This window comes from Leuresthes tenuis, unplaced genomic scaffold (assembly GCF_036924035.1).
Source record: "Leuresthes tenuis unplaced genomic scaffold, fLeuTen1.0.hap1 SCAF_11, whole genome shotgun sequence".
In the NCBI taxonomy this organism is placed as follows: Eukaryota; Metazoa; Chordata; class Actinopteri; order Atheriniformes; family Atherinopsidae; genus Leuresthes; species Leuresthes tenuis.
Genome location: NW_027325365.1, coordinates 15,915,498 through 15,928,781, shown reverse-complemented (window position 1 = coordinate 15,928,781; position 13,284 = coordinate 15,915,498). Strand labels below are relative to the sequence as shown.

The 13,284-nt window shown below is 41.6% G+C and overlaps 1 protein-coding gene across 25 annotated transcripts in view; it reads left to right on the top strand.

The window, feature by feature from the left end:
- The window catches only part of LOC140318082 (protocadherin gamma-C5-like), a 259,247-nt gene that overhangs the window by 160,452 nt on the left and 85,511 nt on the right, over nucleotides 1-13,284 (top strand). Inside the window, exon 1 of one of the 25 annotated variants that reach the window (XM_072395728.1) lies at nucleotides 16-2,583. The exons of 21 other annotated variants lie outside the window; for them this stretch is intronic. In XM_072395728.1, the coding sequence (XP_072251829.1) occupies nucleotides 199-2,583 (2,385 nt within the window). In that variant the 5' untranslated portion in view covers nucleotides 16-198. Of the gene's footprint in view, nucleotides 1-15; nucleotides 2,584-3,423; nucleotides 5,977-7,287; nucleotides 9,821-13,284 lie in introns of those variants that run through there. 3 more of the 25 variants (XM_072395722.1, XM_072395729.1, XM_072395744.1) reach the window with 3 other exon arrangements.

Below are 13,284 nucleotides of genomic sequence, written 5' to 3'. Positions count from 1 at the left end.
TAATGAAGACAGAGCATGAAGAGAAACATCTGACGTTCTGGATAAATAGAATATTGGCAAATTAAACAGTTAAGTTGAAGCTTATTCTTTCTGTGATTTGGAATAAACTTCTCTCAAACTGATCACCGACCCTGGAATGGATTTCAGTTCAAACAGCCGGTTTGGGGATTCTAGCTGAGAAAATACTCGAGTAGAACAATGAAAGGAAAATCGCTGTTGTGTTTTGCCCTCCTTTTCTTCGGCTCTGTTACTGGACAAATCACCTATACGATGCCAGAGGAAATGCAGAAAGGGTCATTAGTTGGTAACATAGCACAGGATTTAGGTTTAGAAACCAAGCGTTTGATTTCTGGTAAAGCTAGAATTTATACTCGGGAAAGCGGAGAGTACATCGAGTTGAACAGAGAAAGAGGAGTCCTCCTTGTTAAAGAAAGGATCGACAGAGAGACGCTCTGCAAACAAACGACGCCGTGCGCTTTACATTTTCAGATTATACTGGAGAATCCTATGGAATTTTACACTGTCACAGTACAGATCATGGATATTAATGATAATGCACCAACCTTCGAGGGAGAAAAAATTGAATTTAGAATTAGCGAGTCAGCGGTCATCGGGGCAAAATTTGTGCTGGAAAGAGCTGTGGATTCTGATGTTGGAACGAATGATCTTCAAAGGTATGAATTAAAACCAAAGGACAATTTTGAATTGAAGCTGCATAGTAATGCTGATGGAAATAAGAATGTGGAGTTGGTGTTACAGAGGCCTTTAGACCGTGAGAAACAAGATCAGATATCCCTCGTGTTAACGGCTGTAGATGGAGGAGAGCCGCAGATGTCAGGAACAATGCTGATTGTCATAACAGTCTTAGACGTTAATGATAATGCTCCTGTTTTTACACAGAAAACATACAAAGCTACAGTTACAGAGAATTCACCTACAGGCACCGTTGTTGCTACTGTTACTGCATCAGATGCAGATCAAGATACTAACGGGAAGATAACATATTCCATAACAAACACGTTAGACGATATCAGGAAAGTCTTCCAGATAAATAAGGAAAACGGTGCAGTCACTTTAATTGGAAACGTTGACTTTGAGGAGTCACGTAGTTTTCTTGTACATTTGCGTGCCAGTGATGACGGAGGACTCACAGACTCGTGTAAGTTAATTGTTGATGTGCAGGATATAAACGACAATATACCTGAAATTAATATAATGTCGAAATCAAACGTAATATCAGAGGATGCCAAACATAATACAGTTGTAACAATGATAAATGTTGAGGACAAGGACACAAGAAACAATGGTAAAGTTACTTGTTTTATGAGCGAAAATATGCCTTTCATGTTAAAATCATCAACAAATAATTTCTATAGCCTTGTGACAGACAATGATTTGGACAGAGAGAGAGCCTCAGAGTATAACATCACAGTGACCTGCTCTGATGAGGGAGTGCCCTCCCTCTCCAGCAGCGTCACTCTCACCTTACAGATCTCTGATGTGAATGACAACGCGCCTGTCTTTGAGAGGAGCTCATATGAGGCCTACATTGTAGAAAACAACACACCAGGTTTCTCTATATTCACTGTGAAAGCCACAGACGCTGACTGGAACCAGAATGCCCGTGTTGCTTACATACTGGAGGACTCCTCTGTTAACGGAGTGCCAGTCTCCTCGTATGTGTCCGTTAGTCCTGATAGTGGAGTCATCCATGCAGTGCGCTCTTTCGACTATGAGCAGATCAAAGATTTCCAGTTCCGTGTCAAAGCTCAGGATGGAGGCTCTCCTCCACTCAGCAGCAATGTGACTGTGAAAATACTGATCCAGGACCAGAACGATAACCCCCCTCAGATTCTGTACCCAGTCCAGACTGGTGGCTCTGTGGTGGCTGAAATGGTGCCTCGTTCAGCAGATGTGGGCTATCTGGTCACTAAAGTGGTGGCTGTTGATGTGGACTCTGGACAGAATGCCTGGCTCTCCTATAAACTACAGAAAGCCACAGACAGGGCGCTGTTTGAAGTGGGCTTACAGAATGGAGAAATAAGAACTATCCGCCAAGTCACTGATAAAGATGCTGTGAAACAAAGACTGAATGTTATAGTGGAGGACAACGGGCAGCCCTCTCGTTCAGCTACAGTCATTGTTAACGTGGTGGTGGCGGACACCTTCCCTGAAGTGCTGTCGGAGTTCACTGACTTTACACATGACAAGGAGTACAATGACAACCTGACTTTTTACTTAGTGTTGGCTCTGGCTGTAGTTTCCTTCCTCTTCATCACCTGTTTAGTGGTTATTATATCAGTGAAAATCTACAGATGGAGACAGTCTCGCATCCTGTATCACTCCAGCCTCCCTGTGATTCCATATTATCCACCGCGTTACTCAGACACTTTGGGGACAGGGACTCTCCCTCACGTGTACAATTACGAGGTGTGCAGGACGACTGACTCCAGAAAGAGTGACTGTAAGTTCGGCACAGTTGGTAGTCAGAACGTGTTGATAATGGACCCCAGTTCTACAGGAACGATGCAGCGGATACAGAGTGAGAAGAACATCCTGGACGAACCAGACTCTCCTCTTGAGGTTTGTCTGCTATATCTTGTTTTAGACATACCATTGCTCTTTTTTTTCTGTGTATGTCTTGTGATTTAACATCTAAAAAAAAAAAAGAACAAGTTGTCATAGCATTTTTAAAGGTTACCAAAAGGTTAACTCTACAGAAAATGTTTTTTCATTTTTTAGTGACAAATACACAGTCCTATTTTTTGCTTTTTACTTTTCCATATTCATCAAATCCTCAGTGAAGATTTTTCACGAGCCCTCTCCCACATTTTTTTTCATGACATTATATTATCGACATGTTATGTGTGAGTCATTTAAAAAAAATGTCGTTCAAAATGTTGGCACACTCTGTGAAACATGACCGAGAAAAAGACCATGGTTGTCTTTTCAGGACATTGGACAGAGATACTTTAAGGCTCCTCTTTTTTTATTCCTACCTTTTAAGTTTGCATTTTGAAATCCATGTGCATTTGAAGGTTTTTACAAGCATTGCTTGAAGATTTTGACTTATATCGTAATTTGCTTTTTCACTGCAGCAGCACTATGTTTTGAAATCAAATTGTCTGAATATTTTACACTTTTCTATAAATTTAAATCAGTCATTCTCGGACTTCGGAAAATTTGGTTTGAAGAATGCCCCTATTGTTTATCAATGAGTTTATAAATCCTGCATTTATAAAATCTTCAAGTCGAAATTTCCCCAATTTTAAATTAAGTTTCCTGGCATGAGATTCCTTAAAGATGGTTTCTGTACTTTCCCTACGTGGACTCTAAGGGCCGCTGTTGACCAGACTCCAATCAGAGACAAGGTTTGCAGCAACACCTCCCCTGTAACGTCGACATAAAGAAAGACGACAACGGGGGAAAAGGCCAGCTTCAGTCATCCACATTTGGAATTAAGACGTTGATATTTGAGCTCTTTTTGGATTATGCAAACTTTACGTTAAGGATTCATATTGGTGTGGAGATCAGTTTTAAAGGTTATACACGTAAGGACTTCAGCTTTGAAAATAATTGGATAGAACAATGAGAAGGCAAGTAACATTGTTCATTCCTGTCCTTTTCCTCGGCTCGGTGCTCGGGCAGGTCAGCTACAATATTCCCGAGGAGATGGCGAAAGGATCTTTGGTCGGTAACATAGCCCATGACTTGGGTTTACAAATTAAACGTTTAGCATCTGGGAAAGCTCGCATCTTTACTAGAGAGAGCAACGTGTACATCGAGCTGAACAGAGAAAGAGGAGTCCTCCTTGTTAAAGAAAGAATCGACAGAGAGGCGCTGTGTAAACAGACGACGCCGTGTGCTTTACATTTTCAGATTATACTGGAGAATCCTATGGAATTTTACACTGTCACAGTACAGATCATGGATATTAATGATAATGCACCAACATTTGAAAAGAATGAAATGAGATTTAAAATTAGTGAGTCAGCGGTCATCGGGGCAAAATTTGTGCTGGAACGAGCTGTCGATCTTGATGTTGGAATTAATGATCTTAGGAGCTATCAATTAAAACCAACAGACAATTTTGCTCTCAAACTGCACAGTAACACTGGTGGCAATAAGAACGTTGAAATGGTGTTACAGAAGCCTTTAGACCGAGAGAAACAGGATCAGATATCTCTCGTGTTAACGGCTGTAGATGGAGGAGAGCCGCAGATGTCAGGAACAATGCTGATTTTCATCACAGTCTTAGACGTTAATGATAATGCTCCTGTTTTTACACAACAAACATACAAAGCTACAGTTAAAGAGAATTCACGTACAGGCACTGTTGTTTCTACTGTTACTGCATCAGATGCAGATCAAGATACTAACGGGAAGATAACATATTCAATAACAAATACCTTAGATGATGTCAGAAACGTATTTCATGTAAATGAGGAAAAAGGCGAAGTAACTTTAATCGGGAATATTGATTTTGAACAGTCAAGAAACTATCAAATACATTTACTCGCTAGTGATGAGGGGGGACTCACCGATTCTTGTAAATTAATTGTTGATGTTCAGGACATAAATGACAACAGTCCTGAAATTAAGATTATGTCAAAGTCCACTGTGATATCAGAGAATGCCGACTTAAACACGGTTGTTACAATGATAAGCATAGAGGACAAAGACTCAGGCCAAAACGGGAATGTTGAATGTTTAATCAATGGAAATATACCTTTTACTTTAAAAACATCACCAACAACCAACTTCTATAGCTTAGTGACAGACAATGATTTAGACAGAGAGAGAGCCTCAGAGTATAACATCACAGTGACCTGCTCTGATGAGGGAGTGCCCTCCCTCTCCAGCAGCGTCACTCTCACCTTACAGATTTCTGATGTGAATGACAATGCGCCTGTCTTTGAGAGGAGCTCATATGAGGCCTACATTGTAGAAAACAACACACCAGGTCTCTCTATATTCACTGTGAAAGCCACAGACGCTGACTGGAACCAGAATGCCCGTGTTTCTTACATACTGGTGGACTCCTCTGTTAACGGAGTGCCAGTCTCCTCGTATGTGTCCGTTAGTGCTGATAGTGGAGTCATCCATGCAGTGCGCTCTTTTGACTATGAGCAGATCAAAGATTTCCATTTCCACGTCAAAGCTCAGGATGGAGGCTCTACTCCACTCAGTAACAATGTGACTGTGAAAATACTGATCCAGGACCAGAACGATAACCCCCCTCAAGTTCTATACCCAGTACAGACTGGTGGCTCTGTGGTGGCTGAAATGGTGCCTCGTTCAGCAGATGTGGGCTATCTGGTCACTAAAGTGGTGGCTGTTGATGTGGACTCTGGACAGAATGCCTGGCTCTCCTATAAACTGCAGAAAGCCACAGACAGGGCGCTGTTTGAAGTGGGCTTACAGAATGGAGAAATAAGAACTATCCGCCAAGTCACTGATAAAGATGCTGTGAAACAAAGACTGACTGTTATAGTGGAGGACAACGGGCAGCCCTCTCGTTCAGCTACAGTCATTGTTAACGTGGCGGTGGCGGACAGCTTCCCTGATGTGCTGTCGGAGTTCACTGACTTTACACATGACAAGGAGTACAATGACAACCTGACTTTTTACTTGGTGTTGGCTCTGGCTGTAGTTTCCTTCCTCTTCATAACGTGTTTAGTGGTTATTATATCAGTGAAAATCTACAGATGGAGACAGTCTCGCATCCTGTATCACTCCAGCCTCCCTGTGATTCCATATTATCCGCCACGTTACTCAGACACTTTGGGGACAGGGACTCTCCCACACGTGTACAATTACGAGGTGTGCAGGACGACTGACTCCAGAAAGAGTGATTGTAAGTTTGGCACCGTTGGTAGTCAGAACGTGCTGATAATGGACCCCAGTTCTACAGGAACGATGCAGCGGATACAGAGTGAGAAGAACATCCTGGATGAACCAGACTCTCCTTTAGAGGTTAGATTATTTTCATATTGTTTGGTAATATATTTATATATATATTTCTATATACATGGTAACATGCAACTCTAAGAGTTTAATAAGCCACGCCCCATTCACCCATGTAACGACTTTTGTAAATTCCCTTCCCTCTGAAATACAAGCACTAGCGATAATGGAATTTTCACTTTAAAGTGCAAGTTGCTGCTTTGTATTATCAAGCACATAATTGGTAATGTTGACTTTAATTGTGTATTGAATTTCACAAATATCTTTGTTCATAACTTGTGTAATCGTTGTAGCATTTGAGGCAGAAAATTAGGTTTTTCCTCAGTTTACGTACTCCGGTACCATGGACAGCGACAATGATAGGAATAGCTGACAGTTCCAAATTGCCAAGATAAACTTTTAAGGGTTCTGTCTCACAGTCTTTGAATGTAGAATTTCCAGTTTGGTAAAGTCATCTTGATTCTTCTTGATGATTAGTATTCGTAATGTCGTCTTCCTTACATATTTAAACAGACAGAACTCCGATGTCTTACATTTTGTCGCTGTGCAATCGGCTGATCTTACGTAATCTACTCTTGCTTTCCTATATGTCAACTTCCCCGAGAAGCTTTCCTTTTTCTTCTTTCTTTTTTTTTTTGTCAAGGATTTTAACATATAATTGTATGTGACTGCGTGCTCAATCATTAAAAGATAAATATATGTGACAGGGTTAAATAATTAAACAATCATATAATTTGCATATATGATTGTGTCTTCTTCGACAAATTGTTCGCTGATATTCGTGGTTAATCAGATTCTGTCAATTTCAGAACACTGGACAGCGACACCATTTCCATTTACTTTTGCTTTCCCCTCAACTGATTGAGTCGATTTTCTAAAGGTCCAGAGAAAACTGATGTGCCGTTACTGATATTTAAGAGGGTGTGTCTGTTTTTTTCTCTTTTCTCTTTCTTTTGTCTTTGCATTCACGTACGTTGTTGTGTCATTATAGATATTACCGAGTAGAAACCTTCATATTTACAAATTTACATTGAATTGGCTACAAAATGTGTGCCATGTTGTATGTCTGAGGATGATCTGTTATATTTGGAACTACATTAATCTATTGTCACAGTCTCAACGATCTTTCAAATCACTTTTCGTGTGGTCCTCTGTAGAGAGAGTCCCTTCAGCAGGATTTCTGCAATTTTCTGCTATGAACTCTTAGGGCCGCTGTTGACCAGACTTTCGACGACTGACAGTACATTTGTTACAGCGCCTCCCTTCTAACGTCGACATAATACAGAAAAACGAGGACAAGAAAGAAAGGCTGTTCCTTCAATGACAATATATAGAGAAAGATATAGCGACGTTTAAATTTTCCTGTTGTGTGGACCGTATGGGCACTGAATGAATTCACTCCGGAATCGTTATCAGTTTTATGGAATATAAAAACACTGAACCTCACCGAAAATAATCGGATAGAACAATGACAAGGCAAGTAACGCTGTTTATTTCTCTCATCTCCCTCAGCTCGGTGCTCGGGCAGGTCAGCTACACTATTCCGGAGGAAATGGTCAAAGGCGCTTTAGTCGGTAACATAGCTCATGATTTAGGTTTAGAAAGAAAGCGTTTGATCTCTGGTAAAGCCCGAATTTATACTCGGGACAGCGGAGAGTACATCGAGTTGAACAGAGAAAGAGGAGTCCTCCTTGTTAAAGAAATTATTGACAGAGAGGCGCTCTGCAAACAGACGACGCCGTGTGCTCTACATTTTCAGATTATACTGGAGAATCCTATGGAATTTTACACTGTCACTGTCCAGATTGAGGATATCAACGATAATGCTCCAACCTTTAAAAAAAGGGAAATCGTTTTCAAGATCAGCGAGTCAGCCGTCATCGGGGCAAAATTTGTGCTAGAACGAGCTGTGGATCTTGATGTTGGACTTAATGGTGTTAATGGATATGAATTAAAACCATCAGACAACTTTGCTCTTAAGCTGCATGGTAGCGATGATGGCAAAAAGAATGTTGAAATGATTTTACAAAAGCCTTTAGATCGTGAGAAACAAGATCAGATATCTCTCGTGTTAACGGCTGTAGATGGAGGAGAGCCGCAGATGTCAGGAACAATACTGATTGTCATCACAGTCTTAGACGTTAATGATAATGCTCCTGTTTTTACACAACAAACATACAAAGCTACAGTTACAGAAAATGCACCTACAGGCACCGTTGTTGCTACTGTTACTGCATCGGATGCAGATCAAGGTACGAACAGTAAAATTACATATTCAATCACGAATGCAGTTGATGAGGACAGGAACATATTTCAGATAAATAAGGAAAATGGGGAGGTTACTTTAATTGGTAATATTGATTTTGAACAGTCCCGGGTCTATCAAATACATTTACTCGCTAGTGATGAGGGAGGACTCACTGATTCGTCAAAATTGTTTGTTGATGTTCAGGATACGAATGATAACAAGCCTGAAATCAACATTATGTCAAAATCAACAGTGATATCAGAAAATTCTGAACTTAATACAGTCATTACTATGATAAATATTGAAGACAAGGACTCTGGAGAAAATGGGAAGGTAAATTGTTATGTCAGCGAAAATATACCATTCACGTTAAAATCATCAACAAATAATTTCTTTAGCCTCGTAACAGAGAGTGATTTAGACAGAGAGAGAGCCTCAGCGTATAACATCACAGTGACCTGCTCTGATGAGGGAGTGCCCTCCCTCTCAAGCAGCGTCACTCTCACCTTAGAGATCTCTGATGTGAATGACAACGCACCTGTCTTTGAGAGGAGCTCATATGAGGCCTACATTGTAGAAAACAACACACCAGGTCTCTCTATATTCACAGTGAAAGCCACAGACGCTGACTGGAACCAGAATGCCCGTGTTTCTTACATACTGGAGGACTCCTCTGTTAACGGAGTGCCAGTCTCCTCGTATGTGTCCGTTAGTGCTGATAGTGGAGTCATCCATGCAGTGCGCTCTTTTGACTACGAGCAGATCAAAGATTTCCAGCTACGTGTCAAAGCTCAGGATGGAGGCTCTCCTCCACTCAGCAGCAATGTGACTGTGAAAATACTGATCCAGGACCAGAACGATAACCCCCCTCAGGTTCTGTACCCAGTCCAGACCGGTGGCTCTGTGGTGGCTGAAATGGTGCCTCGTTCGGCAGATGTGGGCTATCTGGTCACTAAAGTGGTGGCTGTTGATGTGGACTCTGGACAGAATGCCTGGCTCTCCTATAAACTGCAGAAAGCCACAGACAGGGCGCTGTTTGAAGTGGGCTTACAAAATGGAGAAATAAGAACTATCCGCCAAGTCACTGATAAAGATGCTGTGAAACAAAGACTGACTGTTACAGTGGAGGACAACGGGCAGCCCTCTCGTTCAGCTACAGTCATTGTTAACGTGGCGGTGGCGGACAGCTTCCCTGAAGTGCTGTCGGAGTTCACTGACTTTACACACGACAAGGAGTACAATGACAACCTGACTTTTTACTTAGTGTTGGCTCTGGCTGTAGTTTCCTTCCTCTTCATCACGTGTTTAGTGGTTACTATATCAGTGAAAATCTACAGATGGAGACAGTCTCGCATCCTGTATCACTCCAGCCTCCCTGTGATTCCATATTATCCACCGCGTTACTCAGACACTTTGGGGACAGGAACTCTCCCACACGTGTACAATTATGATACATGCAGGACGACTGACTCCAGAAAGAGTGACTGTAAGTTCGGCACAGTTGGTAGTCATAACGTGCTGATAATGGACCCCAGTTCTACAGAAACGATGCAGCGGATACATAGTGAGAAGAACATCCTGGATGGTCCAGACTCTCCTCTAGAGGTGAGTTCTTCCCCTTAAACGTCATAAAATTGTTTTTTTTTTTTTTTTGTTTGAACAAAATAACTGTTCTTAATCAATTTGTCGGCGTTTAAATGTCGTTAACCTGCTGAATCCGCGCCTTTCAGCACTGCAGACAGCCTCATCCCTCATGTGCTCGATACATGATTCATGTCATATTTTTTAGTTATTCTATACTTTTTGACACACAAATACTCTCCTGACTTCTTCTTTAGCTATGTACTAGCGTGTTCCCTCCTCCCTGCTACTTTATATGTAACTTTGGATTCACTTTAATTGGTCGGTTTTTATTTGTTGATCGTTTACTGATTTAATCTCAAACGTGATTCCAGTAGTTACTCTTCCAATAAAACTCACATGTAGTGGACATATTGAGATACACCTATCTTTTTTTCTTTTTTATTCTTCCTCCATTACAGCAATTTAACTTTGAATCATGCTCAATATTGTTATTATATTCAACACACTGAATGAACAGAATTCCCCTGTGCAGTATCTCGTTCTGCACTCTTAGGGACGCTGTCGACCAATGTGTCATACTTTCATTGCAGATTTCACAGCGCCTCCCTGATCCCAGATCATTTACATACGCAGGAAGAAAGGTCGACACAATGCTCTCTCCCAGTTGCTGAGAACACTGTAAAACGGAATTGGATTTCAAAATATCTTGTCCGCCATTTCATTTGATATTACTTCATTTTCACTTCGTCAATCTATGGAATAAGTCTCTTATATCTGCATTTATTTTGATTCGTCGTGAAAACTGAAAACCGCCGACCGAAACAATGGGATGGCAAGTACCAGTGTTTTTCTCCACTCTCTCCCTCTTGTACGTACACGGGCAGGTCAGTTATTCTGTTCCAGAGGAAATGTCAAAAGGATCGTTAGTCGGTAACATAGCACAAGACTTAGGTTTAGACATAAAGCGGCTGAAAACAGGAAAAGCTCGCTTGCATGTTGGAAACAACGCTGAATACATTCGGTTGGATAAAGAAAAGGGGCTGCTTCTCATGAAAGAAAAGATGGACAGAGAGGCATTGTGCAAACAAGTGACACCTTGTGCATTGCATTTTCAAATGATTTTGGAAAACCCCATTGAGTTTTATCGCGTTACATTAGAAATAACTGATATCAACGACAACGCCCCTATATTTAAAATGGATAATGTGGTATTTGAGATAAGCGAATCGGCTGTAAGAGGCTCAAAATTTATACTTGAGAAAGCCTTAGATGCTGATGTTGGAATTAATGGGCTCAAAAGCTACTCCCTTAATCCAACGGATAATTTTGCACTAAAACTCACTGATAACCATGATGGGGGGAAAGAAGTGGAGATGGTTTTGGAGAAACCTCTCGATCGGGAGAAAGATGAGCGGCTGATTCTGACACTAACGGCCGTCGACGGAGGAGAGCCTCAACTGTCAGGGACAGTGCAAATTCATATAAATGTATTAGATGTGAATGACAATGCTCCAGTTTTTACACAACCAACATACAAAAGTAGTTTAATGGAAAATTCCCCGAAAGGAACCTCTTTACTGACTGTAACAGCTACCGATTTAGATAAAGGAATAAATGGTTTCCTAACGTATTCCATATCAAATAACAATGATGGTATTTCGGATTTGTTTGATATAGACGAGACAAGTGGAGAGATACGTTTGATTGGCAACGTGGATTATGAAACATCAAAACATTACCAACTAAATATCAAAGCAAAAGATCACGGTGGGCTAAGTGACTCCTGTAAAATTATATTTGATATAACAGATGTGAATGATAATAATCCAGTTATAGATTTAATGTCAACAACTCAATCTATACCTGAAGATTCCAACTTAGGAACTGTTGTGGCTGTTATGCACGTGCATGATGCTGATTCAGAAAACAACGGGTTGATTAAGTGTTTTTTGAGTAACAATGCCCCTTTTGATATTGAAAATACGTCGAATGGTTTCTATAGCATATTAACAAATACAGAATTGGACAGAGAAAGAGCCTTGGTGTATAACATCACAGTGACCTGCTCTGATGAGGGAGTGCCCTCCCTCTCCAACAGCGTCACCCTCACCATACAAATCTCTGATGTGAATGACAACGCACCTGTCTTTGAGAGGAGCTCATATGAGGCCTACATTGTAGAAAACAACACACCGGGTCTCTCGATATTTACAGTGAAAGCCACAGACGCTGACTGGAACCAGAATGCCCGTGTTTCTTACATACTGGAGGACTCCTCTGTTAACGGAGTGCAAGTCTCCTCGTATGTGTCCGTTAGTGCTGATAGTGGAGTCATCAATGCAGTGCGCTCCTTTGACTACGAGCAGATCAAAGATTTCCAGTTCCGTGTTAAAGCTCAGGATGGAGGCTCTCCTCCACTCAGCAGCAATGTGACTGTGAAAATACTGATCCAGGACCAGAATGATAACCCACCTCAGGTTCTGTACCCAGTCCAGACTGGTGGCTCTGTGGTGGCTGAAATGGTGCCTCGTTCAGCAGATGTGGGCTATCTGGTCACTAAAGTGGTGGCTGTTGATGTGGACTCTGGACAGAATGCCTGGCTCTCCTATAAACTGCAGAAAACCACAGACAGGGCGCTGTTTGAAGTGGGTTTACAGAATGGAGAAATAAGAACTATCCGCCAAGTCACTGATAAAGATGCTGTGAAACAAAGACTGACTGTTATAGTGGAGGACAACGGGCAGCCCTCTCGTTCAGCTACAGTCATTGTTAACGTGGCGGTGGCGGACAGCTTTCCTGAAGTGCTGTTGGAGTTCACTGACTTTACACATGACAAGGAGTACAATGACAACCTGACTTTTTACTTAGTGTTGGCTCTGGCTGTAGTTTCCTTCCTCTTCATCACGTGTTTAGTGGTTATTATATCAGTGAAAATCTACAGATGGAGACAGTCTCGCATCCTGTATCACTCCAGCCTCCCTGTGATTCCATATTATCCACCACGTTACTCAGACACTTTGGGGACAGGGACTCTCCCACACGTGTACAATTACGAGGTGTGCAGGACGACTGACTCCAGAAAGAGTGACTGTAAGTTCGGCACAGTTGGTAGTCAGAGCGTGCTGATAATGGACCCCAGTTCTACAGGAACGATGCAGCGGATACAGAGTGAGAAGAACATCCTGGATGAACCAGACTCTCCTTTGGAGGTTAGAAATTTTCTTCTAAGTTTATGTTAAACCGCTTTATAGGTACTTGTCTTCTTGATGAAAACATAAATTCAGCACCTCGGACAGAGACAATGTAGTTCCAGTGGTCACACTCTCTCTCTCTCTCTCTCTCTCTCTATCTCTCTCTCTCTCTCTCTCCCTCTCTCTGTTATTCCTTTAGAATTTTTTTTTTTTTTTTTTGGGGGGGGGGGTGGTGGTGGTGGTGGTGGTGTCGTTACATTTTCTTTGTCATGATTATGGTGGTGATTTTTTTTT